We start from the raw sequence: 27,638 nt of genomic DNA, 5'->3' as shown, positions 1-27,638 counted from the left end.
ATGCTGGCTGGTATTTAGGCCTTCAAAGTGCTAGTGGTCTTAATACCTTGCCAGAGACACAATTGGACTCCCCAGTGGGGCCCCCACAGAGGATAGGATAGGATCATATTTGTAAAGCGCACTAATACCCAAAGGTGTCAAGGCGCTGGGCGGACGGGGGAGAGGAGAGATGCACTAACAGCCAACTAAGATGAAAAAAGCCATGTTTTCAAAAGTTTTCTGAAAACTAAAAGAGAGTCCACATTGGAAAGGAAGGTGGGCAAGGAGTTACAAGGCTTGTTGGCTGCTACGGAAGGTTCTCCCAGGAGTGTGCCATTGGAACATGCTTTTCAAATGTAGCAAACCTTTACTGTGCATAGCCTTTTATATCATACCCAGGACCTTGAAGAAAATGTGCTTCTTGATGGGGTGCAAGTGCAAGGCACAAATCCCCTCCCTGGCTGACTTTTGCTTCGGAATGTTAAGGATCAGCCTTGCTGCTGCGTTCTGTACCGCCTGGAGCTTGTTCAGGGATGCATTTGCGTTCTGTACCGCCTGGAGCTTGTTCAGGGATGCTGCTGCGTTCTGTACCACCTGGAGCTTGTTCAGGGATACCGCACTGATGTTAAGGTACAGAGCGTTGCAGTAGTCCTGCCGGGAAATGACCAGTGCGATAATGGTAGACCGATGCAGTTCAGATGACATATAAATGGCAGCACCTTTCTGAGAGTTCTTAAAATATAGAAACAAGGGCTGACTGTACGGCTGACCTGGGCATCAAAGGTCAGACCCTCGTCAAAAGTGACCCCCAGATTTTTCGATGTGTTAACAGGGGCAGCAGAGAGCTTTGGTGGTGAAATGACTCAAAGAGGCATGAAGGTCAGTGCCAGCCCTGCAATATCTAGAAAGTGATGAGAAGTGACAGTTAGTGGGGGTGAGACCAGTCTAACACCTGTGTACCATGCAAAGGGTCTTGAAAACGCAAGCTTCCACCAGGAGACAAAAGGCTTGGGTGAGATGATCTAGGCTTCGAAGCAACATTTTCCACTTTCCACAGGCCACTATAAGGCCATATTTGAAGCACTGGTACAGTGTTTTCTGGGACAGCTTGATTACCACACTGAAGGGATGTTGCATTAGCGGGGTGTAACACAAGCAGTCAGGCCTGAGTAAAGACATTGTTAGCCAAGGGCAGCCAATAGGAAGCAACGGGGGTGTGGTATGAATCAATGAGGCAGACAGAGCCAAACTTAGAGCCAATGAGAGAGAGTAGCTCTTACTGCCATCCCTCCAATTGTAGTTAGAGCTCAAAAGTGTCTGTTGTTGTTGTAGTGGAAAACACTGTTATTGGGGGTATAGGTTGAGTGTGCACTGCCTATGAGTTGAAAACCAGGAGGTACTGAGTGTTAGTGATCTGCATTGCCACATTATAAGTGGAACTATAAAATAATATAGTATTTGTTAAGTGCATCACAAACTTCTTTGGCTAAGCCCCAAGGAGTCCAATGGACTCCATTTTGCATTCTCTGTGGCTACATGAAGGCAAGTCTCTAATGCTGAATCTCTCTCCACAGCCAAAGTGGAGCAGGTGAAGTTTGACGCGTCCACAATGCACGCCCAGCCGGAGCTGGCCGCCCAGCAGAAGATGGTGGATGATGGCACGGGGGAAGCTGAGGTAAGGATGAACTCTCAGGTGCTGTTAACAGGAACCATGAAAGATTTCAATACAAAACATGGCAAGTGGGGAGAGGATGTAGCCGAACAGGCTAGGGTGGTCAGTCTCAGATCTGGGGAACCGCGTTCGGGTCTTGGCAATGACTCTCAACATCCTGTGATTCTGGGCAAATCACTTAATCTCCCTGTGCCCAACAAAAAAATGAATGTGCCCTTGTGTAACGCAACTGGGGCTCATGTAAAGCGCTCAGATACCCGATACCTTTGGGTCAAGTTTCTGCTATATAAAACCCATGAAAAAAAAAGTCTCAGCAGTAAATACACAACTTAAACTCTCCAAAGCTTCTTAAATTTTGGAGTATACGCTAACAGATCTGATACACAAGTGATACACAGGCAACCCGGTAGCAGTGTTACGAAGGTGCAGACCCTCGTCTGAGTAAAACAAGCATTGTCTAAAATCCAAAGTACTTTTTAATGTAAAAGCAAAACTTCACCAGTAGTCTCTGGCTCTGAAGGGGCCTACTTATTGTGCATAAGTACAAGTGCTGAATGCTGTCACTCACATTGAGGTGAGCCAATGGCTGAAGTGGGCTAATCCTATATCCCAGGTGTGGTGGGTAAAAGCAAAACAGACGGACACTACAGTTATGTAAATCTAAAATATGTATGGAGAAAGGTGAACCTACTACATAGAGTCTGGTGGAAGTGCTAACCCAGTTTAGATGCATAGAAGTTCTGGACTTAGACGACACATGTTTCGCTCCACACCAGTTTGCTTCATCATGGCAAAACCTTCACTTGAATGTATGATAGTATTTCGCAAGCCACTTCCATTCTGCGCGTTTGAGGGACTTGGCAGCCCTATTTGGCCTTTCAGTATGTAGCATATAAATTCTTTCAGTACGCATACTGAAATGACCAAACAATGCACTTCGACAGTTGAATCGCACTCACATTTACATGAGGTAGCATACAGTTCATTGTGTCCCATGAAGCCTGTGGGGTTGGGGCACATGGGGTCCATGATTTAGAATTACTCACGGATAAGTGACAGGAGACCTGCCAAATCACCCAGTGCCATCGTGTGCAACACAAAAGTTTGGCTTTCGCCATTAGGTCTCCCGGTGAGACCCCGCCCCCACCTCACAGGGTGAAATATGTTTATAAGTTGGCAGGTCTGTGAGAGATATGTTAGTGAGGTGCGGCTGCTGTGAGCGCCCTTACACATCTGTACTGCACGGAATGCAAAATGAAGGCGCTACTGAGGTGATGGTGCTGAGATGGAGAGACCCCGGATAAGCCTGACCACACTTGTGTAAGGTCGATTCAACATAGGAGCTTATTTACAAGGCCTGTGTGTCACCGGTGCATCAGTTTTAGGGACTTATTTACAACAAAATCAAGCGCCGCAAGCCATTTAGATGCGCTGAGCTCGTCATTTTACAACAATATGACCCACCCCAGTGCTCTCTCCTGCACTGGACCACGTTAGGATGGCAGGCGCCAATGCAGGCCCCTTGCACCACGGTGCAAGTGGCCTGCATTGCTGGGGTGATGGTTTTTGGGGAGAAAGGGACACCTTCCTGCATAAAAACAATTAATTTTCTCTTTCTGAGAGTGCTGCAGAATGCAGGAAAACACAGAAAGAGGAACAAATGAGGAGAAATATAAGTAATTCTCCTTGTTGCGCTTCCTTACGTCTCCTCTGGGGAGGCGCAGGATTCCGACGCATTCCCAGGTTTACAGAATGTTGCAAATCTGGGAATGCAGCAGAATCCATGGGTGTTGCGTGGGAACACCCACAGCAACACCCATGGCACGCTCCTTTCACACAAAGTGATACATAATAAGGGGCCATATTTACAAGGCCATTAAAAGCGATTCAGGGTGGCTTTGTGTGGCCTTGTAATGGGGCAGCCCACTGCGCGGCCGGTGCGTCCAAAAAAGTGGGGCGCCGCGGCGAAGTATTTCAAATAAAGTCAGACAGAGCAACAAAGGTCTCCTAGCTCGAATAATTGATACTTGTAAACTGTATGAAATGGTTTAAACAGCATCCTGTTGTGTCCTGCTGGACACAGTCTAGTGTTTTGCCAGCCTCTCCCACGAGAGCTTATCCTTAAACCCACTGTTAGAAATGGGGTAACATGATGCAGAGCGGGCGGGCCCAACTCCAGAGGACATGTGTGAAGCATCCACGCAGTACACACAGACGACACACCAGGCACACCACAAAAAGAGACCACACCAGATTAGGTGAAAAGAATAACTTTTGTATTGTATCCAACACACAATAGTAACCACGTATGTAACCACAGTAGTCTGGACTACGCCAACTGGCGCCAGGGCAATATGTACAAGGGATTATTTACATGGCAGGGCCAATCGGGCCGCTGCCAGCTCCATCGCAAAAGGACAAAGGATAAAGGTATGGGTGAAGGATAAAGGTGATCTCTATCACTAAATATACCGAACACATTAGTCATCAGACAGTAGGCATGAAAACTCTAGAACATTGTGCATATCTGTAACAGCATACATCATATGGTCCAATGCTGTAGCCTCAGGGGGAAGCAACAGCACATTTGCCAAAGATAACATTAGTATACAACCGGCATAATCTCATGCGATAGGCCACAGGAGCAGGGGTGCATTAGGCATTAAATCATGAGTAGGGGACTGAGTCCTAACATAAGTCCCACCCTGCATCGGGCAAAATCCTGAGAGCTCAGGGGTATCGGGCTCACGGTACTTGGCAGAACACAGGGCCTAAGAACCTTTCCCTGGCATGAACACATTCCACATGGGGGCATGTACCATTAGCATAAACATATTGGCAGACTGGGCATGGCCCTTTAAAGGGAGGCAAAAAGCGTTAGGCAGAACATTCGGGCCTGAAGTCATCATCAGGAGGGTACCCCAGCATGAAGTGGGCTCCAAGCCTCCTTGGTGTAAGTGCCGGATACTAGGGCATACATCACATACATAACCCACATTTACATTGAGGGAACAGCCTTAGCCTATGGTCCTTCTGTAGCCGGAAAACACGAGGCCCAACCATCATTGGCATGAATGCATAAGGGTAAAGCACATTAGCGTAAAGGCACTCGGCATGGAAAACTCATTATACGCAACAACAGGCATATCTGGTATGAGCCTGGCAGCATAACAATATCAGCATCTACGTGTTAGGACAGGCTCAGTCCATTCAAGCATTGACACTTGCCATACGCCTGTGGGCATACACATAAGCCGCAGAGCATGATATTACAACAGGCCTAAACCAGTAATGCAGGCCATAAATAGGTGAACCTCAGGTATCTTCACAAGAATCGAGAGCATGATCAGCACTTTCAAACATAACCGGCATCATGCATAGTGAGGCCCTCTTGATAACAATGCCCCCAACAATGGCGACACCCCTCAGTTGTGTAGAGTCAGTCATGGCCTGACACTGCCCCATGGAGAGCCCCTTCTCTGGGACTTAAAGGTCCAGAATGGCCCCTCGTTGCAGCTACCCACCTTCAAGCGGAGTAGCTGTGCAGGGCACCAATGCGGCACTCCTGGTGCCTCTCCCAGCACCTGCGACGCTCCCAGGAGCCCACCAAAGAATCCTGACACCGGAGGCGGGCACGGGCAATGTGCCCCGACACACTCCCCAACATGCCGCCCCATTCACCGGCTCCTCATCTGGGTCTGGGGCAGACCGAGGGAGCTGTCGCTCTCCTGGAGCTCCCCTCGGCGATGTCCGGGTCTTCTGGCTGCCTGCGACCCAGCAGCCAATCCTTGCGCGGCTCTTGCGGGGCGCGGCAGCCACTGCCAATGCCTGCGCCGCTTCCAAAGGGCCGCGCACAGAAGCCAATGAGGTGGCAGCTTCTGGTGGGCGCGGCCGCAGGAACAAATGGGGCCGCACCTGCCCCCAGACGCGGCTGATGGCGTCGCCCTTGTGGAATGCTCCGGGCCTACTGTGGCCCTTTCTCTACCGCGGCGGCCCTCCCCAGGCTCCGGGGACCGTGGCGGAGATCCTCAGTGGCGCCTTCTCATCTCCCAGCACACGAGACCCACGCAGCTTCCCTCATGTCTCCCGGGCCTCGGCGGTGATCGGCGGTCACTCGCAGCGCTTCTTCGGCCACAGAGCTTAATCTCAGGTACCAGGGCGGCAGCGGTGATCGTGAGCAGTCTCAGTGGCGGTGAAGTGCGGGGTAGGCTCCCGTCAGTTTTAAATGGCACAAAAGGGCGGCAATACACGGGGTGGGCACCCGTTTTCAATAACAGCACTGAGGCGGCAATCATGCGGGGTAGGCTGCCGCTGCATGTTCAAGTATGCAGGCAGTCTCTACACGTGGGGTGGGCACCAGCGATGGCAGCAATAACGCGGGGTAGGCTCCCACAGCGCTTCAAAATAGAACAGTTCTTCCTGGTGCAGTTCAGACGCTCACAGGGATCAGACCCTCACCTCCGGTGCTTGAATATAGCGCTGCACTCACCAGGCGCTAGTCAGCAGGCGAGATGGAGACAGTTGTGGCACTCTTCACCTCCTGGGAGCGCAGTCCAGTCCAATTTTGCGCTTTCTCAGCCCAGCGCTGCAGAGGACAGTGTAGTGTAGTTCTTATTTTCCCTCGTATTTTTACTCGTTTTTAACATCTTTTAAACCTCGTGCTGAAAACAGTTTGGGGGCATTTTTATTCACTATAGATAAGGGGAATTTAGTAGAGGCACACTGACACCCCCTCCTCACGCTCTACAGCTCTTGTTTCCGCCTCGCCAGCCGCTTTGTTGATTCTAGGCGGCGGTGGGCGCCATATTGGGTGTGGGCTGGGGCTGCGCTCTAGTCGCGCCGGCTTCCCGCCCTCCCAGAGTATTTAGTTTGCTAGAATTCGACGCTCGCTGCCATTGAGCTCTCCCTGGTGTGAGCGCTAGGGCTGCAAGCTAGTTCGTGTCAGAATCTTCATTGCTGCTTTTAACAATTTGATACTCGTTTTTAACATCTTTTAAACCTCGTGCTGAAAACAGTTTGGGGGCATTTTTATTCACTATAGATAAGGGGAATTTAGTAGAGGCACACTGACACCCCCTCCTCACGCTCTACCTCTCTTGTTTCCGCCTCGCCAGCCGCTTTGTTGATTCTAGGCGGCGGTGGGCGCCATATTGGGTGTGGGCTGGGGCTGCGCTCTAGTCGCGCCAGCCTCCCGCCCTCCCAGAGTATTTAGTTTGCTAGAATTCGACGCTCGCTGCCATTGAGCTCTCCCTGGTGTGAGCGCTAGGGCTGCGAGCTAGTTCGTGTCAGAATCTTCATTGCTGCTTTTAACAATTTGATACTCGTTTTTAACATCTTTTAAACCTCGTGCTGAAAACAGTTTGGGGGCATTTTTATTCACTATAGATAAGGGGAATTTAGTAGAGGCACACTGACACCCCCTCCTCACGCTCTACAGCTCTTGTTTCCGCCTCGCCAGCCGCTTTGTTGATTCTAGGCGGCGGTGGGCGCCATATTGGGTGTGGGCTGGGGCTGCGCTCTAGTCGCGCCGGCCTCCCACCCTCCTCACGGCCTATAAATGAGTACAGTGTCCAGACGGCGCAGCGGGCTGGCGCAGCGGGCGCGCGCCGAAGCCGCGCCAAAGCCAAGCCCGTCTGCGCCCGTCCGCGGCCGAACTCGGCCCAGGGCCATAACCCCTGGTCCCCGATTGCTGTACTCATCTCATTATTTAAAAGAGCTGAATCCTGGTAAGATACATCAGGACTGTAATACGGCCTCTCTTACTTCTGTGATGGGCACTCGCCCCCCCCCGTGTCCAGGCTGTAGCTACCAACTCCCCCATTCTCATTTACTAGCCCATCTAAACCCTAATTATGTCCAGCTACATGCTCCAGATAACGCTCCTCCGCATGGCTGTCGAGCTGCGCTCATTAATACGCGCTCACTCCCATGTCATAGTTTTCTGATTAATGAGTTCATTCTCGCCCATGACCTGGATCTATTATTTGCCACTGAGACCTGGGCAGATGCCCGGTCAGGTCCGGACTTTTGCGACGCTACCCCGGATGGATATAGCGTCGCTAGACACGACAGGCCTATGGGAAGAGGTGGTGGCCTTGCAATTATTTACAAGGACAAATATCGTACCACACTCGACCCCATAAACTCTGCCAATTGTGAATCAGCTGCCTTTGCTATTAGCATTAACTCCAAGCAAGCTCTAAAGGGTATAATACTATACCGACCCCCTGGCCCCCGTAACTCTTTTCTCTCTACTTTCTCTGACCTGAATGATAACGTTATAGGTTCAGAAAAATATACGATACTGGGAGATTTTAACTTCCATTTGGAAGAGCAGGACAATTCTGGTACTATTCAACTCATTACTGACCTTTCTAACCTAGGACTGCACCAATTAGTTAAGGGCATCACACATCAAGCTGGACACACCCTTGATGGTCTGTTCACTAATGATCCTGACATTTCTGTGCTGGACATTATTCCCATCACGTGGTCAGACCACAGGGCTATTATATTTCAGCTAGATATACGGACCGCGTACCCTTCACTTCCCAGGCCCCGAACTAGGGTGGGGACTCGTGCTTGGAAAAACGCAGACATCCCTCAGATGCTAGATTCCCTGGCCTCCTCCTGTCCTCAGGGAGGAAACACTCCTGCATTATCAGCCTCAGATTTCCAGGATTGGATCCGAAATGCCGCCGACCTAGTGGCCCCAGAGAAACTCACGAGACCTAACAGAGCATCTCCTTCGGCCGCCTGGTACAATGAAGATCTTAGACTTCACCGCCAACACTGTAGGAATCTAGAAAGGCGCTGGAGGAAAGCTTACTGCCCCATAGCCAGACAAACTTATAAACATGCCCTTATGATCTATAAAAAGGCGATTATTGCCCGAAAAACGGTTTTCTTCTCGGCGCAAATTGAGACCGCTGCTAACTCTGCTAGAGAGCTGTTCTCTGTTGTCACGACTCTGTCCACCCCCTCCACTGGCCCTGGAGTCGAGCCCTCACAGACCTTCTGTAATGAACTATCTACTTTTTTTACCACAAAAGTGGCAGATATATATGCATCATTTGAAGGGGATACCAAAACTGAACACAGAGGCGGTACTGTGAAAGAAGTACTTTCCCATCACAATCATGATTCCTTTCCATGTTTTTCACCTGCCTCACATGATGAGGTTATCAAACTCATTTCTACCATCAAATCGGGCTCCCCTCTGGACCCTTGCCCTCCTTCTGTGATGCTAAAACTCACAGAAGTGATCTCACGCCCCATCATGGAGATCTGCAATACTGCATTTCAGACAGGCCACTTTCCTAGTATATGGAAGAAGGCTGTTATAAAACCCCTTTTAAAAAAATCTTCCCTAGACCCTACAGCTGTCACCAGTTATAGACCCATTGCGTGTCTGCCCTTTCCTGCCAAAGTATGCGAATTCCTGATGAATAGACAGCTCTCAGAGTTCGTCGAGACCCACCAACTTCTCGACGAAACGCAGTTTGGTTTTAGGAAAGGGCATGGAACAGAGACTGCCTTGATAAAGGCCTCTGATGAGATCAGGGCGATCATGGATCAGGGAGGGGCGGGTGTCCTCATCCTTTTGGATTTGTCAGCGGCCTTTGACACGGTCGACCATGTCACTCTAGTCGACCGTGTCACAGCCCTGGGGATAAACGGTCTGGCCAGGGATCTCATCTCATCTTTCCTGGCAAACCGTACCCAGACAGTGAGGCTGGGAGACATTTACTCTCCTATCTCTGCACTCCCTTGTGGAGTCCCACAGGGCTCCTCGCTAAGTCCTATGCTATTTAACATCTATGTAGCGGACTTAGCGAGGGTAATAAAGGCCCATGGGGTACGGCTTACATCCTACGCAGATGATACCCAGCTGGTTCTGGGTATCCACAGGGACGGCCTCACTGTGGCAGCCAACTTCCAGAGAGCTATGCTTGAGGTCAGTACCTGGATGGCCTCGAATTGTCTTAGGCTCAACTCGGACAAGACCGAGATTATGACCTTCGGAAAACTCTCCCCTGAATGGTCCCCTAGCTGGTGGCCGGAAAAGCTCGGCCATCCACCTGTCCCAGTGGAAAAAGCCAGAAATCTGGGAGTGATTTTTGACAGCAAGTTGGCTTTTGACCTCCACACTAACAAGGTTGTCTCGTCAGCATTCTTTATTTTGAAAAAAATTAAGAAACTACTACCTTATCTCCCTGCCTCAGCTGGGAAGACTCTGGTCTCCACCTTAGTCTTCTCTAAAATAGATTATGGGAACTCTCTCTTTCTTCATACCCAGAAGCGTGTCATAACTAAGCTGCAATCCATCCAGAATGCGGCTGCTAGGATCCTTCTAAACATTCCTCGCCGCAAATCCACCACTCTTGGCATTCGTCAGCTCCACTGGCTGAGAGTTGAGAGCCGCATTAAATTTAAGGCCCTCTGCATTGCATATAAGGCAGTACATGGCATAGGACCCAGGTTCCTGACCGAAGCCTTTCAGCTGTATACTCCCAGAAGGCAATTAAGATCGGCCAACACCAGTCTCCTCCCTGTGCCACGCACAAGAACGGCCACCTGGGGAGACAGGCGCTTCCTTGTGGCCACTCCAAAACTTTGGAATCTTTTGCCTATGGTCCGCAGGCTCTTAAAAACATGGTTGTTTAACCAGTAAGAGGATGGCTGACTCCAGTAGTTCTACAGCGCCGAGACACCCCAGGGTATTTGTTGCGCTATAAAAATTACGTAAATAAATAAATAAATAAATATAGGCCCTGCGCATTGGAATAACATAAACAGCAGTGTAGACGTAGAAGTGTGGTATTCCAGGTCTCTACTGACTATGCTAAACTTAATTGGGTTTGTACCAACTAGCTCAGAGGTCACTGGAAACTTTCTTGACTGAATTGGAAGTGATCAGCTTCCATGGCTCAGACAAGAAGGGATTCAGTTTTCCAACAACCACATAAACATGACAACTTTGCTCCTTAGAATAAGAGTTAATCTCTAGAGTCGTGTGAAACAATAGACAGCTATTTCACTCAGTCAGTTGTGCAGATTACTTTCACCAAGATGCAATGAATAGAGAGACGGGCGTTTTCAATAAAAAGGTATTATTTATTGAACAGTCTTTCTTCTCATTCAAGAGAAATGAATTGCCACAATTGCAAGACTTGTTATTATAAAAAGTGCGTACAGTAAAAGGAGGATTGCGAAATAATACTGTAAAAGCATTGATATGGTTTCTTAGCCATAGAATGGTTAAAATGAGTAAAATATATACATTCATATATACATTTAGCTAACGTCCTCAACTGGTGCTTCTAACTACGCCTACCCCAGTGTACCTGACCTAAGCCTAATACGTGGAAGGGAGTAAGTGAGTAGCAGTTTAAGTTAAGTTGGTTTTGCCAAGAGTTTGCTGCAAGAATTCTCTCTAAGGGTTTAGTCAACACTGTTTCTAGAAAAGATCGGGGGTCCAAAAGAGACTCCAAGGCTATATCAGTCTTCACGTGGTTTGTATAAGAGGAACACACTCAAAAAGCTCTGGACCTCTTGAGTTTTGAAAAGGTAAAGTCTTTAAGGGGGTAGTGAGTGTGCTTACAACAGTTCTTCGTATCATCAGGCTGAATCCTTACTCATATAGATTGAGTCAAAAGTCAATTTTTTTATATAGAAAGGAGATCTTTATTGATTCAAGTAAAAACATGAACAGCCGACACGTGTTTCGCCCCCTTTGGCGATTCGCGCCAGGGCTTTTTCAAGGCTGTAAGAGATTAAAGTTGCATGTATATATTTAGTAAAAATTGACCCCAAGACAAGTGAGTAAACTGTTGTAAGCACACTCACTACCCCCTTAAAGACTTTAGTCAACACTGTACCTCTAGAATAGAATGTTGGAGGTCTTGTATCTCCTCTCAGGACTCGATATTCCAGTTACCCGCAAGGGTAGGCTGGAAACGCCGGAGCTGGAATTTCTCGGCAGGAGAAAAGACAGCGTCTTTCTCAGCGCGTCGAGGAGGAGGGGCAGCGTCCGTGGGCTTCTCGCATCTGCTGGGCTCTGCAAGGGACAGCTGTTCTGCTCCTGTATTCTCTACCACCACCGCTGTCGCGTTTGCTTAAGGCAATGCTGGTATTATTTATACCTGAAAGGTGCCTGGTTTGACGTAAGTTTTTGGACATAAGATGTCAATAAAGATGTCACTAAGAACCGGTCGTTCTTACAGTGCTCATTAGAGTTCTATTACTAATCAAAACATAGCAAGCGGGGCTTTCCCAGGTTGCTGGGGGTTTTATCTGGTGAAAGAACTCAGTGTGTAATCTAGGAATCCAAGATAGTGGCTTCTGCTGTGTCATCTACTGTAATGAGCTGCAGAGGCGAGGTTCTGAAATATGGCTCTGATCGTTTATGCCAGAGACGAGTTTCTAAAATATGGCTCTGATCGTTTATGCCATTATAGGGGTATGGATGGATTATACCCGTATTGGGGCATAAGGTCACAATATTGATCGGGGTCCTAGATTAGAACATGACAACAGACACTCCTCTTCCCCTGGTACTTTTAGTAGCGCTCCTTCCGTCTTCAGGGGCCAGGTAGCAGAGCAGCTGGCACGACTGGGTAAGGTAAGCAGTCAGTGGTTACTCATCAGGACAGGGCGGTAGGTCCTAGCAACCATCCTCCTCTGTAGCGTGGCACTCCTCCTGTACAGAAGCCTTTACTCCTGCAGTGGGGCTTCCATTAGCCCTATGGACAGCAGAGGGGTTTCACTTGGGTACAGGGTCCAGCACACATGCCAATGCGGCTGCACCCCCTGGCAGCAGGTACCCTCAAGTTCATGTCCCTGCTCTATCCGAGCACATGGTGGCACAGCCCCCCTATTTATGCGCCCCTCACCCCACCTACCAGGCAGTGCCAGAAGCCCCTGGGGAACTGGTTCTAACTGGCTCAGGGGGAGGAGTAGAGCACCCTGGGTGCCAGGCTTTCCCTCCAAAAGCTGGGATGGCTGAGAACCGAACATCTAGACTGCTAACCTACCACAGTCAGTTGGCACCACACACAGCCATGGCATCCATTTTAAACGCAGCATGTTACCAGGGTACATTCTCTTGATGGGGGAATTATAGGTGCGCACACCATTGCATTACATTTCACATGACATCTCACACCACACATGGCCTAGGCAGTTCTCTACCATGGGGGAGACATCCTAAAATAGGGGGGGTGAAAAGCAAAAAAGTTTGGGAAAATGGGCCAAGTCCAACACCCACCCTACACCCATCCAACACAGGCGTCACTGGTCAGGTGACCCTGCCAATAAAAGAGGCCAAGTGCACATGCTCGTGATCAGTTTAAGTAACCTACTAACGGTGTCTGTGTCAATCATTTATCGGCATGTGGGCCTATGGCCCAGGACACCACGTTGGCGACGAGTGAGTCTGACCCCACCTGCTGTGCGGGCCATCTGCTGTAAAAGAGAGGGATATCTGCATTAAGGCACCGCCGCTATCACATGCCTGGAGGAACAGAAACTCCTATAGGCACTGCTGTGATTATCTACACATTTCCCCTAGAAGCGGGTGAACTGTCACCTCGCGGTGATCGAGGAGGAAACGGAGACCGCTCATCCCCTACCCCTCGCCACTACTGCTGCCGGACTCCTGCTGCGAGCCTGAGCGAGTCAGCGAGCAGTGTGAAGAAGCCCAGATAGCGCCATTGTGAGGACGCCGAAGTCCGAGGACCCGGTCCCCTCGAGGTGAAACAAAGCCCAGCACAGCGGCTGACACCCGCCGTATTGATCGGCCCTGCAGTGAGGGCCCCGAAAAACGGGGAACTGTGTAGCTATCACCGTGCTTGAAGTGTCGGCATGCATGCCAATGATACCAGTGATACCAGTGAAGAGGAGGCCCTGCCCGCAGAGGATAAGCAGTACTGGTTGTAGCCACCTAAACATTCTCAGCCCCGGAGAAACCGGCACAGCACACTGCTCTACACCAGGGCCGGACTGAGACCAGCAACCAGCCCTGGCAGGTTGCTTCTCCACCGGCCCTGGTAACGGGACGGGAGGGGGTTGTTACCCGCAAAGCACTGCTACCGCTTTTCTTACAGAGGGCCGATTTTGCAGCGCTGCTACAAAACCGGCACTCTGTAAGAAAAGCGGCCCCCTGCAGCCACAAAACCGGCCCCCACCCCTCCAGCCCACCGGGGAAATGCCCGGTGCCCGCAAATGCCAGTCCGGCCCTGCTCTACACTCACCTGCTGAGCTACAGAGTGGCGCTGTACGGCGTCCTGCTGAGACCCCGCCGTGAGGGAGTAGAGCATAGGTCAGCCCACAGCTGTTTACCCCTGGGAGCATCACCCCCGCAGCAAGTTCAGTAAAGCCCAAAGAAAGCAGGGTCGGCCGTAGCACTTGAAAGGCTGCCGTGGTGCACATGTAATGCAGCAGCACCTCCAGACCCATGGCGGAGTGAGGAGAGCGCTGCATTGTAGCCCAAGACCGCTCTCTGCCCTGGATGCGTAACGCCTGTTTCTAGAGCCCTCCTTTGTCAAGGGACAGCACTTACCCTGGAGTGGGTGATGACAGACTGGAGCCATCACATTAAAAGGAGGGTGGTGTAAGAGGGTGGTTGTCAGTGGCAGGAAGCACAAGAGAGGAGCAGCCAACATGTGCAAGACATGAAACAGACTGAGCGTTTACTCACTGGGACGCGTAGACAATGAATGGCTGCACGAAGGGGTCTGTGCCAGTCAGCTGCACCAGCACTGAATGGGTACTGTACTGTTGGCCTATCAAGGAGAGTGTCACACGAAGGGACCGACCCTATCAAACAAGTATGAACCTGAGCAGGATCCAGCGATGCAACGGTGCAGCCTCGAGGCACAAGCACTACGCCCTCGAGCGAAGAGGAGGGGGAAAGGAGTTTACCTGCCATCAATAAAGCGAAGAACCAAAGAGACCTCAGAGGAGGCGCCCCGCGTGGGTCGAATGCAAGAATGAGATCGTGTTCACCCTAACCGCACTAGACTATCCAGGGAGTGCCCCCAATACTGCCTTATGACTGCATCGCGCATCGGCCAAATACAAGCATGAGGAGAGTTGCATTTCCCCTGGTGGCGAGCTGCCACCACTGCAGAAGAAAGGAGATCCTCACCTTACACGGCGATCATGAGTTGCACCCGAAATACCTTGTCGAGGAAAAGAAATGTATGGAAGAGGCTGCAGATCAGATCCATCAAAACACACCTACCTCCACTACCGTCCACAAAATGACTCATGCACCTGAGAAGAGGCCCAGTCCTACAGTCCTACAGACAGGACCGGACCGGCTAGTGGTCCGTGACCAGAGAAGGTGCCCAGTCCAACAGACATGATGGAGCTGGCAGGACGTCCCTGTTAAAAGAGCTGATAATACGTGGCCGGTTGCTACATCTCACAGCAAGTACAAAGAGGAGAGAGTGGCTTGTTGTCACATTGTGAAGAAAAGGAGTGGAGAGAAAGGAGTGTGACAATCCTGTCACACAGAAGAACGGACGACCACAGGTGCGAGAATGAGGACTCATACCACTAGCTAAGTGCACCTACTAACATAAGCCTGCCACTAGGGTGCATTGATGTCATGGGAGAAAGCTCATAGGGAGTGCCGAAGGTAAGCTGCCTTCAGAGGCCCGACGCTTCACAATGTGACCGGCCAGCCACGTGTCACCGGCTGCTTACAGCAAACAGCATCCCTGCTTTCAAATGCACATGCCAAAGAAGAGCTGAACCAAGTATATAATGAGCTACCTCATTGCAAAGCCCATCCAGTCACTCTTCCTCCATGCCAGTCATTGCCACCTGTCGTAAGAGTCGTCCAACAGCAACCACAACACCATTTGCCATGTGGATCACTATCACCCCTAAAGCATCAAGTAACAAGACTGAAGTCCTGCACCGTCACCATACCAGTAACGATCTGAAGAACTAGTGACCACCTGCTCAACTCACTCGCATCCTGATCCCGGTAGCGAGAGCATGTTCTAACCAGGACACCTCCACCCCTGGCGTTACACGAGTGACCAGGCATTGGCTCTGAGGTGGTCTTGTGGCTGCCCCTATGCAGACACGTATGCAGTCCCAGTGCAGCCCACAGGCAGTCCTGTGGCAACTCAACCAAGGGGCCTCCCCAAGCGGGAGAGCTGGACTTGACTAATTGCCCATGGCTAGATTTCGGGAGGTAGACAACCCGTGTAACAGATTTAAACAGGGCATAGTACACCAAGGCCGTCTTCGGTGCATCAAGCAACACCATCGGCAAGCGTTCACAATGGACTCCACCAACGCTCCTGATGCACCAAAGTTTGAACTATAAATAACCAACTGCATCACAGCGAGAGCACAATGGACTGATCAACACCACATATGTGGACGGTCACTCACCTGACGTGATGCAGAGGGAGTCGGACTTCATAGGCACTGTGTTCGTGTTAGAGGTACCTGGTTAAATTATGGATCCATGCCGAGATGCTCCCAGCTGCACCTGTCCACCGTTGTCCTGCGGACTGCCTCTCGAAGCTGTAATGCTTGATTTGTGTTAGTTGTTTTTCATTCCTTCCCACAGGTTGGACTTTAGTCTTTTTTGTTTTGTTTTTAATAAAATTTGGGAGGAATGTTGTGTCCTGCCAAGCCAGGTCTGAAGATCTTTGTGGATCTGGCTTAGGACTCCTTTAGATCTCGCCCTAAGAAAGCTTGTCTTCTAATATCTGAAATATTAGCCCACTTACTTAAAGCAGGAACTCAAACTAAGGGGCCATTTAAGGGATTTTGGCATTGAGCAGTCTCCAAAGTGAAATGGCAGGAAGGCACCGTATTTAAGCAATACAGTTCATTCCTGTCCTTTCTCGTTGCACTGGCGCTGTTTCGCCACCTTAGCGCCAAGCTAGGCACCCTTGCACCATCCTGCACAAAAACAATCCTAAGAGGTGTTTTCCTCTTTCTATGTGAGCTGCACAACGCATACATTGAAAGAGGGAAAAACAAGGAGAAATAAACATATTTCTCTTCCTTACGCCTCTCCTCAGGAAGGGTACGGATTTTGTGCTTCCCAGGTTTACAAAACTCTGTAAATCTGGGGATGCGTCAAATTCCATGGGTGTTTTGGGCAAAAACCCACTGCAATGCCCATGGAACCTCTCCTGGGGCCAGAGTGAGGCTATGCAGAGATTTGTGCTGCTTCGCCTTACACGTGATTTATAACGCTACACAGGGTGGCTTTGCATGGCGGCATAAATCAAAATGAGAGTCCTGCGTCACGCAGGCACCACTTGACGTGGTGAAAAAATGATGCACGCCTCTCATAAATAAGCCCCTATATGTGCAGCAAACCATCCTCATTGAAGAATTACACATTTATGAGTTTATTCCATGTAAGGTGATAGGAAAGGTATTCCTTAAATCAGCATGTGTAATTGTTTACTCACATGTCTTTGGGTTCTGTGGTGCAGGTGATTTCATAACACCCAGTTACCCTATTTGTTTCAAGGCTAGGCAGAAGAAATCTAACTACAAATACATGGTGGTTGTCCAGTGCTGCAGCAGTTAAAAAGATACACTCAGTCACGTTTTACTCACCCTTCCATACCTTGCTACAGTCAATGCTTCCATACCTTGATATACTCAGGCTTCCATACCTTGATAGACTCATGCTTCCTTGCCATGCAATACACATGCTTCCATACCTTTCTGTACTCATGCTTCCATACCTTGCTATACTCAGGCTTCTGTACCTTGCTAAACTCATGCTTCCATACCTTGCTAAACTCATGCTTCCATACCTTGTTATACTCATGCTTCCATACCTTTCTGTACTCATGCTTCCATACCTTGCTATACTCAGGCTTCTGTACCTTGCTAAACTCATGCTTCAATACCTTGCTAAACTCATGCTTCCATACCTTGTTATACTCATGCTTCCATACCTTTCTGTACTCATGCTTCCATACCTTGCTATACTCAGGCTTCTGTACCTTGCTATACTCAGGCTTCTGTACCTTGCTAAACTCATGCTTCCATACCTTGCTAAACTCATGCTTCCGTACCTTGTTGTACTCATGCTTCCATACCTTACTGTAGGATCACTGAAATAATATCGAGGGACAAAATATCGACTTGCCAAAATATCGTGGACAAAATATCGACAGTCAAAATATCGAGTTTGTATCTACAAACAGGTAAGTACAAAAATATTGAGTACAAAATATCGTTTACAATAATATAGATGTAAAAAATATCGACTTTATTAAAAACAGTGTTAAATTAAATTAATATTAATTTTTAATTACTAAAATATACTTAAAAATACTTAAATTAAATTATAATAATTAAATAATAAAAGAAAATAATAAAAATAATTTTTTACAATCTTATTTGTTAAAACATATATATATAGTAACATACTATAATTAAATAAGATACTATTATATTACCGTACAATACCAGAAGTGTAAAAAATACTATTCCCACTCCAAAGAGTATCGACGGTCACATTATCGATTAGCAAAAATATCGTTTAAAAACTGAAAACTGACCCTGAACCCTAAAATATACCCCTTTACCCAAAAACTCAAAACTGACCCTGAACCCTAAAAATACCCCTTTACCCAAAAACCCAAAACTGACCCTGAACCCTAAAAATACCCCTTTACCCTAAAACTGAAAACTGACCCTGAACCCTAAAAATGCCCCTTTACCCAGAAACTGAAAACTGACCCTGAACCCTAAAAATGCCCCTTTACCCAAAAACTGAAAACTGACCCTGAACCCTAAAAATACCCCTTTACCCAAAAACTGAAAACTGACCCTGAACCCTAAAAATGCCCCTTTACCCAAAAACTAAAAACTGACCCTGAACCCTAAAAATACCCCTTTACCCTAAAACTGAAAACTGACCCAAAACCCTAAAAATGCCCCTTTACCCAAAAACTGAAAACTGACCCTGAACCCTAAAAATACTCCTTTACCCAAAATTTATCAATATTATTTAATTACCAAATAATTATTAATTAACAATAACAATCAAGTAAATATATTAGCACATTAGCTGTAATTATTTTAATAATTAATATTATTTTTCCCCAATTAATTACTTAACAATAACACAAAATTATATATATTAAAATGTATTCTAATTAATGTAATTAACTAATTACAATTAATTAATTACCAAGTTATTACTAATACAAAATATGTACAAAATTATATTAATTAATTAACTAATTATTATTAATTAATTATCAATTAAGTATTAATTAAAATATATTTACAAACATATATTAATTAATTAATTATTATTAAATTACTTCCCACCCTATTCCCCTATAAACCCACAACCCGCTACAGAATAACATTACGCAATTATTATAAAAACAAAATTCATTTTATAAAATATTTTATAACATTAATACCCACTTTTCACACATATTATTACATAAAAATACACTATAAAATATTATATATTATTATAAATTCGATATTTTTGCTATCTATATTTTATACAGTCGATATTACTTCACTTACCTGAAAAACGATATTTTTGTAGTCGATATTATGTCCAGTCGATATTTTGTCCAGTCTATATTTAAAACTCGATATTATGTCCAGTCGATATTTTGGAGTCGATATTTTGCCTGTGCACCCTTACTGTACTCATGCTTCCATGCCTTGCTATACTCATGCTTCCGTACCTTGTTGTACTCATGCTTCCATACCTTGCTAAACTCATGCTTCCATACCTTGTTATACTCATGCTTCCATACCTTGCTACAATACCTTGATATACTCATGCTGCCATACCATGCAATACTCATGCTTCCATAACTTTCTGTACTCATGCTTCCATACCTTGCTATACTCATGCTTCCATATCTTGTTGTACTCATGCTTCCATACCTTGCTAAACTCATGCTTCCATACCTTGTTATACTCATGCTTCCATACCATGCTATACTCATGCTTACGTACCTTGTTGTACTCATGCTTCCATACCATGCAATACTCATGCTTCCATAACTTTCTGTACTTATGCTTCCTTACCTTGCTATACTCATGCTTCCATACCTTGTTATACTCATGCTTCTATAACTTGCTATACTCATGCTTTCGTACCTAGCTCATGCTTTCATACATTGCTGTGTTCATGCTGCCATAAATTGCTGTACTCATGCTTCCACACATTACTGTACTCATGCTTCCATACCTTGTTGTACTCATCCTTTCCATACCTTACTGGACTCACGCTTCCATACCTTCATGTACTCACCCTTCCATACCTGGCCATACTCACCCTTCCATACCTTGCAATACTCATCCTTCTATACCTCACTAGACTTGTCCTTCCATGCATCACTATACCTTCCTATACTCACCCTTCCATACCTCGCAATGCTCACCCTTCCATACCGCTCTAGACTCATCCTTCCATACAGCACTATGCTCACCCTTTCATACGTTCCTATACTCACCCTTCCATACCTCGCAATATTCACCCTTCCATACCTCGTAATGCTCACCCTTCCATACCTCACAATGTTCACCCTTCCATACCTCGCAATGTTCACCCTTCCATACCTCGCAATACTCATCCTTCCATACCTTGCAATGCTCATTCTTCCATACCTCGCAATGCTCATTCTTCCATACCTTGCAATGACATCCTTTTATACCTCATTAGACTCGTCCTTCCTTGCATCACCATACCTTCCTATACCTCGCAATGCTCATCCTTCCAAACCTCGCAATGCTCATCCTTCCATACCTCGCAATGCTAATCATTCCATACCTCACAATGCTCACCCTTCCATACTTCGCAATGCTCACCCTTCCCTACCTTGCAATGCTCATCCTTCCAAACCTCACAATGCTCACCCTTCCATACCTGGAAATGCTCATCCTTCCAAACCTCGTAATGCTCATCCTTCCATACCTCGCAATGCTTATCCTTACATACCTCGCAATGCTCATCCTTCCAAACCTCACAATGCTCATCCTTCCATACCTCGCAATGCTTATCCTTACATACCTCGCAATGCTCATCCTTCCAAACCTCGCAATGCTCATCCTTCCATACCTCGCAATGCTAATCATTCCATACCTCACAATGCTCACCCTTCCATACTTTGCAATGCTCACCCTTCCATACCTCGCAATGCTCACCCTTCCATACCTCACAATGCTCACCCTTCCATACCTCGCAATGCTCACCCTTCCATACCTCGCAATGCTCATCCTTCAATACCTTGCAACGCTCACCCTTCCATGTTTCTCTGCAGGTCTGGCGAGTGGAGAACCTGGAGCTGGTGCCGGTGGAGAAGCGCTGGTTAGGTCACTTCTATGGCGGCGACTGCTACCTCATCCTCTACACTTATTTGGTCAACAACAAAAAGCACTACATCCTCTACGTCTGGCAGGTGAGATGCACGTGATCGCCCAAGTGCAGTCGACTGCCCCAGGTTATCTACTGTTATTGGCTGGGTCACTCAAGGGTTTGTATCTCACTCAGTTATATCAACTGACAAGCTCACTCAATTCCAGCAGCTTGCAAGCTTAACTCATGGTTTTCTGTCATCGTCCTTGCCTCATTCAATGCTTGTAAGCTCACCTCGTACCATAATGTCCCCTCTCTTTTCTAATTCATTGTGTGACAAGCAGATGGCACAGGACTGGCCAGAACTCTGGGCTTTGAAAGAAGAGAGGGATATATGATGTTACAACGCGGACTTTTACTCTGCATACCGTTACAACGCGGATTTTACAACGCGGATACTGTAACAACGCATGTATTTACAACGCATTTTTTTACAACGCATGTACCTTTACAACGCAGACCATTACAACGTAAGTATTGGTAAGTATATGTTAATATTAATAATATAATAGTAACTTAATTTTAAAAATATAATTTAATGTAATTTTAAATAATTTAATTTCCGTTAATTATTTTAAAATTAAATTAATATTACTTTATTTTTACCATGTACCCCTGTACCCCAGAAACTGAAAACTGACCCTAAACCCCAAAAATAAATTAAAGTAATTTTATGAAATATAATTTAAATTAATTATTGAAAATTAAAAAAAATATAACTTTATTTTTACCCTGTACCCCTGTACCCCAAAAACTCAAAACTGACCCTCAACCCCAAAAATAATGCAATGTAATTTAATTTAATTTATTTACTATTAAATAATTTAATTTAAAATTTAATTTAATTTATTTTTACCCTGTACCCCAAAAACTGAAAACTGACCCTGAACCCTAAAAATACCCCTTTACCCAAAAACTAAAAACTCACCCTGAACCCTAAAAATACCCCTTTACCCAAAAACTGAAAACTGACCCTGAACCCTAAAAATACCCCTTTACCCAAAAACTGAAAACTGACCCTGAACCCTAAAAATACCCCTTTACCCAAAAACTAAAAACTGACCCTGAACCCTAAAAATACCCCTTTACCCAAAAACTGAAAATTGACCCTGAACCCTAAAAATACCCCTTTACCCAAAAACTGAAAACTGACCCTGAACCCTAAAAATACCCCTTTACCCAAAAACTAAAAACTGACCCTGAACCCTAAAAATACCCCTTTACCCAAAAACTGAAAACTGACCCTGAACCCTAAAAATACCCCTTTACCCAAAAACTGAAAACTGACCCTGAACCCTAAAAATACCTCTTTACCCAAAAACTGAAAACTGACCCTGAACCCTAAAAATACCCCTTTACCCAAAAACTGAAAACTGACCCTGAACCCTAAAAATACCCATTTACCCAAAAACCCAAAACTGACCCTAACCCCTAAAAATACCCCTTTACCCCAAACATATAACATTTAAAAAATAACTATGTACTTACCAATACTTACGTTGTAATGGTATGCGTTGTAAAGGTACCTGCGTTGTAAAAAAATGTGTTGTAAAAACATGAGTTGTAACAGTATCCGCGTTGTAATGGATGCGTTGTAACAGTAGTGCGTTGTAAAAAATGCGTTGTAACAGGTGCACACCGAAGAGAGGGGTGCATGTCAATAAGTTGCTGTGGCTCATAGCCCGCCATCCCTCCTCACATGAACTGCCCCATGATACAACCTGGCAATGTTGAGATTTAGAAATGTATGTACCACCAAATGCCCAATGGTGTTTCGCCCCACCCCGTCAGGGCCTTTTTTTAATATTTCTGCTTGATAGAGGATTTCTTTCAATTTTCCGAGGCTTTCTACTGCAATTGAGGCAGATCTTTTAGTGTTGTTCAGGGAAACAAGTCAGTTCTCATAACACACATGGCAACATCAGTGGGTTTATACAAAGCAGCATTCCTGGTGGCTGAACTAGCCAGGATGGTACCCCTTCAGATATCATGGTGAGGATGCTGGTGCGTGGCTCCCTTCACCACCGCCACCTTCTTAGATACCCGTAAGGCACTTAAAAGGGGTTTGAACATCTTAATGGGGTTCTGGCTAATGTTACTATACCCATCTGCAGCCAAAGGAGCCCAAAGTTGGGCGTTACTCCGAATGTATGCCTTGAATTTGTGTACACAGCCATTTCATTGGGTACATACAGGCACTGCTGAGAGGAAGAAGCTCTGCAGCTCAGGCAGACCCCACATTTGGCAATGACAAACCTCCACAATCTGATACACGGCGCACACAGCATCACCAGCACCCAGGACCCCAGAATTGTTTTTGAGACACGATCTATAATAAACTATATTAACTCGCAGTGAAGACTGGGCAGATCAGTTAAATTCACACCGGGTTTGGTTACATGCGCGGTGACGAGGAGGCCATCATGGGGTTCCCCTACCTTATTTGTGAGCATTAAAGAGGCGGGGTTCAGGGCTGGACACCAGGTCATGGTCATATGGGAAGTGGACATCAGTAAAAAATGCATACTAGTAGTAGACAAATTATCGCAGACTGTTTGAAACGAGACAAATGGAGCTCTATACCCTGGCCTTATGTAAAGTGCACCCTAGAGGCCGTTGGCTGTAAGAACCTCTTCACGGAACCTGAAGCCCTTACTGCCCAGAATAAAACCACGGTCAAGAAAATGTTTGGGGAATGGACAATTGCCAGGAGGGTGTCTACTGAAGAGTGTAAATCTACAGTTGTGGCTTATAGATTATTGAAAATAGAGATTGGAAGGGAACCCTATCTCTCACTGATCCATAATGCACAGGACAGATTTTATATGACCCGTTTTAGATTTAACCTGTTGCACCACTTGTTGGCTGATCCCCCCGGTTTTACCTTAACGGTCGAGCAGAAGGGTACCTGCGGCTGCGACAATAGGTCTCCGCAGGATACCCTTCATTTTGTTTTGCTGTGTCCTTTTTACTCATTACCTAGGCGAAAGTTCCTGGTGGGATTACTGAAACAAGCCAAATTTAAACATGCTAAGGTAGCATTAATGTTTTTACAGAAGGCTAATGATGCATATACCCTTTTCGGTATTACGAGTTTTATTAAGATGGCAGTGAGGCTAAGGAACTCAAAAGAGATGAGCTGAATATGATGCCCTGTAAATTGAGACATTGGACTAAATGAAATTAAATGTATAGGATGAACTATTTTTTAATTTATTTTTAACTGTTTTTATGTACTTTTATGGTATCTTTTTAAGTGCCGAATAAAGAAATATTTGATTTGATTTGATTTGAAATGCATACTGAGTTGTAGAGAAGTGCTGAGTTTTCTTTGTGAGGGGGAGTCTGGCACAGAATGAGGCACAGCGGTAGATAAATGTGAACTCATTTCATCCTTTTCAGATGTCTCAGCATGGTGGGAGCCCGACCGCAACCTGTTCCAGGGTTAAAAAATAATAAGCTATGCTTTTTTTTCTGATCCCCATGGCTCTGTACCAACACTCAAAGAGCAAATCCATAACCTTCAGGACAATACAGAGTAGGATTAGCATATTCAGGGAGCCTTAAAGCAGGTGAGAAAGTCTGTGCCTAATACATTTTCACAAATGCAATTTCTGCTTCAGCAGATCACTTTCAGTGCCCAAGGGTGTCTTTTGTGACATAATCTTGCACAGGCATCATAATTTCAGAATGGGCCAAGATCCACTGTCTGCATGCCCAAAAAGGTACGCACCTGGGAGACAGTTACACAGCAGCACGATTTAAGCATAGCCTCAACTCGTTCATAAGACAGGTGGTGTTTACAGGCAGAGATTTAAGGCATCTCACGCCAGGAAGGCAGAACTGCAATTTCAACGTTGAAGTCTCGTGCCCTTTATTAGCCAGTGCAGTAAGGAGACAGATGGAATCCACCCTGCAGTGATACACAGCAACAGATGCCAAAAGCAAATTGTCATCATATTGAAGTAAAGTAGCTCACGGGGAAAAAACAAACTGTCTAGATCCCTCTTTAGAGTTTGTGAAAAGGTTCAGGGGGCTCTCCACAAATCCTTGATGAAGTCCTTTTAATAAAAGTTGGGATCTTCTTAATCTAAACATGAAGAGGTACAGAGTGCAGACTCTACTCGTATATGGGGATAGAGAAGAAAGTGGAACAGAATTAACCACAGTAAAGTGTTGGGTGTTTATGGGGATACAAGAAAGGATTGTGGCGGGGTTAGAGACAATGGGAAGCATGGGGAAATGTTATTATTAAAGTCCCTAACATCCTGAACAATCCTCTACACGCTGGTTTTCCCTGCCTTGCGGATCTGGAGAATTGAGGTGTTACATTTGCTAACAATAGACAGTACATGGTGGATCCCTTCCTCCGTCTCAGGTTTCGACATGTACTGGGGTATTTGGTACTGGGGTATCTGAGTAGCTTCTTTGGAGGACCACCCTTCACCTTCATTAGTTTCATTGATAACATAAACCCCACATTGTGGACCCCTGTGGACTGCAATGCGGATATCTGTGAAAACAATTAAGTTAAACCAGAAGACATGGTAGTTTCACTCACATCACTTTGGAAACATATACTCTCACACAACAGCGTGAGTACCCTCTTTTCTTGTTCAAGTTCAAGTTCCAAAATTTGTATAGCGCACTACTCACCCAGAGGGTCTCAAGGCGCTTGAAGGAGGGAGGTGCTTTACATATCGAATAACCAAGTTTTTAGTTCCTTTCTGAAGGAGAGATGGTTCTGTGTAAGGCGGAGGTGGGTGGGGAGAGAGTTCCAGATCTTGGCCGCCAAGTAGGAGAAGGATCTTCCTCCCATGGTGGATCTGTGAATTCGCTGAATTGCGGCGAGGGCTTGATTGGACGATCATAGGGTATATTTAAGAACACCACTTCCGGAGTACAAAATATACTACAGCTTAATTTGCAAATACTGTCTCTGCTTATCAGATGAGCTGGGGATGTTTATCACTAATGAATACCAGGGAGATAAACACGGGCTCAGAAATATCATGAGGGTGTTGTAGGTTAGTAACACCGACTCATCTCTGAACAATCATGAGAGGTGTGAAGTGGAGAATTCAGAGGCCTGTAGAGCTGAGTGACTAACACCTGTGCCAATGAGACAAGTAGTGCCATTATTGACACAATCTACAGTGGACTCTGGGATAAAGGGGTTCATGGCTGCCAGAATTTATTGAGCTGTCCTAAAACACAGGATAGGAGTTATAAGCAACCAACAAATTGCCCACAATCAGAACATGAACCTCCTGCTCCTGGGCCTCTCCCCTGCCCCATCCATTGTACCTTTCAACTCTTTCTTCTCCTCTTCCTGTCCCTTTTCTTCCTCATTTTCAGGATTTCCCATCCCACACCTTTCAATGTTCTCTGTATAGTCTACAATTTCAGAAACATCTACTTCAGTTCTGCATTCTCTTTCTCCTTTCCTGCAAAACAAAGCAGCGGTTAGCGACCGCCACCAACTCGCCCAATTTCTTGGTCTGTTCTCTAATGCAGATAACATTTGGTAACAATCCCTGTGTAAAAGCAACACCTACAGCTTCCTGAGCCACCTCTGTTGGATAGACTATACCCGGGTACCTTTTAAACACATCCTTAAGTGTGTCCAAATAGTCAACCGTTGCTTCACTCTTATTTAGTTTAAAGTTAGAGATCTTATTCCAACTAGTTTTCACCAGACATTCATCTACAATTGCATTCAACAATCCATCCTTTGTTGCACTCAACTTTCCTTCATTGCAAGGGCAATTCTCTGCCATGTTCTCTTCTTCACTAATCTTCCTCTGACTTATCTCAGCACCACCAACACCATTCATTGATTCACAGACACCCATTTAGGTTCAAACACACTCTGTAGGTTCTCCCAGATGTGAGTAGGGTTTTCTCAGATAGTAGGGAATTATTTCCTAATGCTCATTAAATCAAAAGGATCCAAGGGACGTGGAGTATAATTCTACAACCGGCCTCGGGCAGTCCCTCAGGGAAGGAGAGTAGAAGAGGAAGGGCCCTCATCATCAGTGCCACTTGAACAGGGAGAAGGGAAACATCTTCTTGACAAATGGTCATCAGTCAGCCTCAAACTTTCTATGGTAATAGTAGGGCTTCATTCCCAACAGCCTCTACACCCCGGAACGGACTGTACAAGGGGCCTGGACTGGTCCACACCAGTGGGATCAGACTCTTACCTACTCGCTTGCATCCCTCCACCCGGCACTTTATTGTCAGTCAGTCATATTGCAGCACTTTCTTGCACATTACCTCCTTGTGCTTCAGTTCCGCAAATGCTCCTCCGCTTGCACGTGAACCCCCAGCCCCATCGGCTGACAGGGTGTGACATAACCACTGTCTGCCCCAATAGCACTGGTGTATTCGCTATAAAAATATGTATGCTGCGTAAACAGGCTTCGGTACCTACAGGAATTTTTCTGACGTGCGGTTCAAAGTCCTCATGGGCTAAAAGTGACAACATCCTACCTGGTGTAATACCAGATGTGTAACAACCCATCGATTCATCTTCCAAAAAAGAGAGGGTCATATTCAGCTTACTCATCAGGCCTGCTCCAAGAATAT

At 46.3% G+C, this 27,638-nt stretch overlaps 1 protein-coding gene across 4 annotated transcripts in view; it reads left to right on the top strand.

Moving 5' to 3' along the window:
• Window positions 1-27,638, top strand: part of VIL1 (villin 1) — a 154,936-nt gene that overhangs the window by 59,791 nt on the left and 67,507 nt on the right. For all 4 annotated transcript variants that reach the window (XR_015308330.1, XM_086954458.1, XM_086954459.1 and 1 more), the window contains 2 exons: window positions 1,554-1,654; window positions 20,953-21,090. Coding sequence is in view for 3 of the 4 variants with exons in the window: in XM_086954458.1 (XP_086810584.1) it covers window positions 1,554-1,654; window positions 20,953-21,090 (239 nt within the window). In the remaining variant the exon portion in view is untranslated. The remainder of the gene's footprint in view (window positions 1-1,553; window positions 1,655-20,952; window positions 21,091-27,638) is intronic.

The sequence above is a fragment of the Lissotriton vulgaris genome, chromosome 2_1, assembly GCF_964263255.1.
Source record: "Lissotriton vulgaris chromosome 2_1, aLisVul1.2, whole genome shotgun sequence".
Classification (NCBI taxonomy): domain Eukaryota; kingdom Metazoa; phylum Chordata; class Amphibia; order Caudata; family Salamandridae; genus Lissotriton; species Lissotriton vulgaris.
This window is presented reverse-complemented; position numbering and strand designations above follow the sequence as displayed.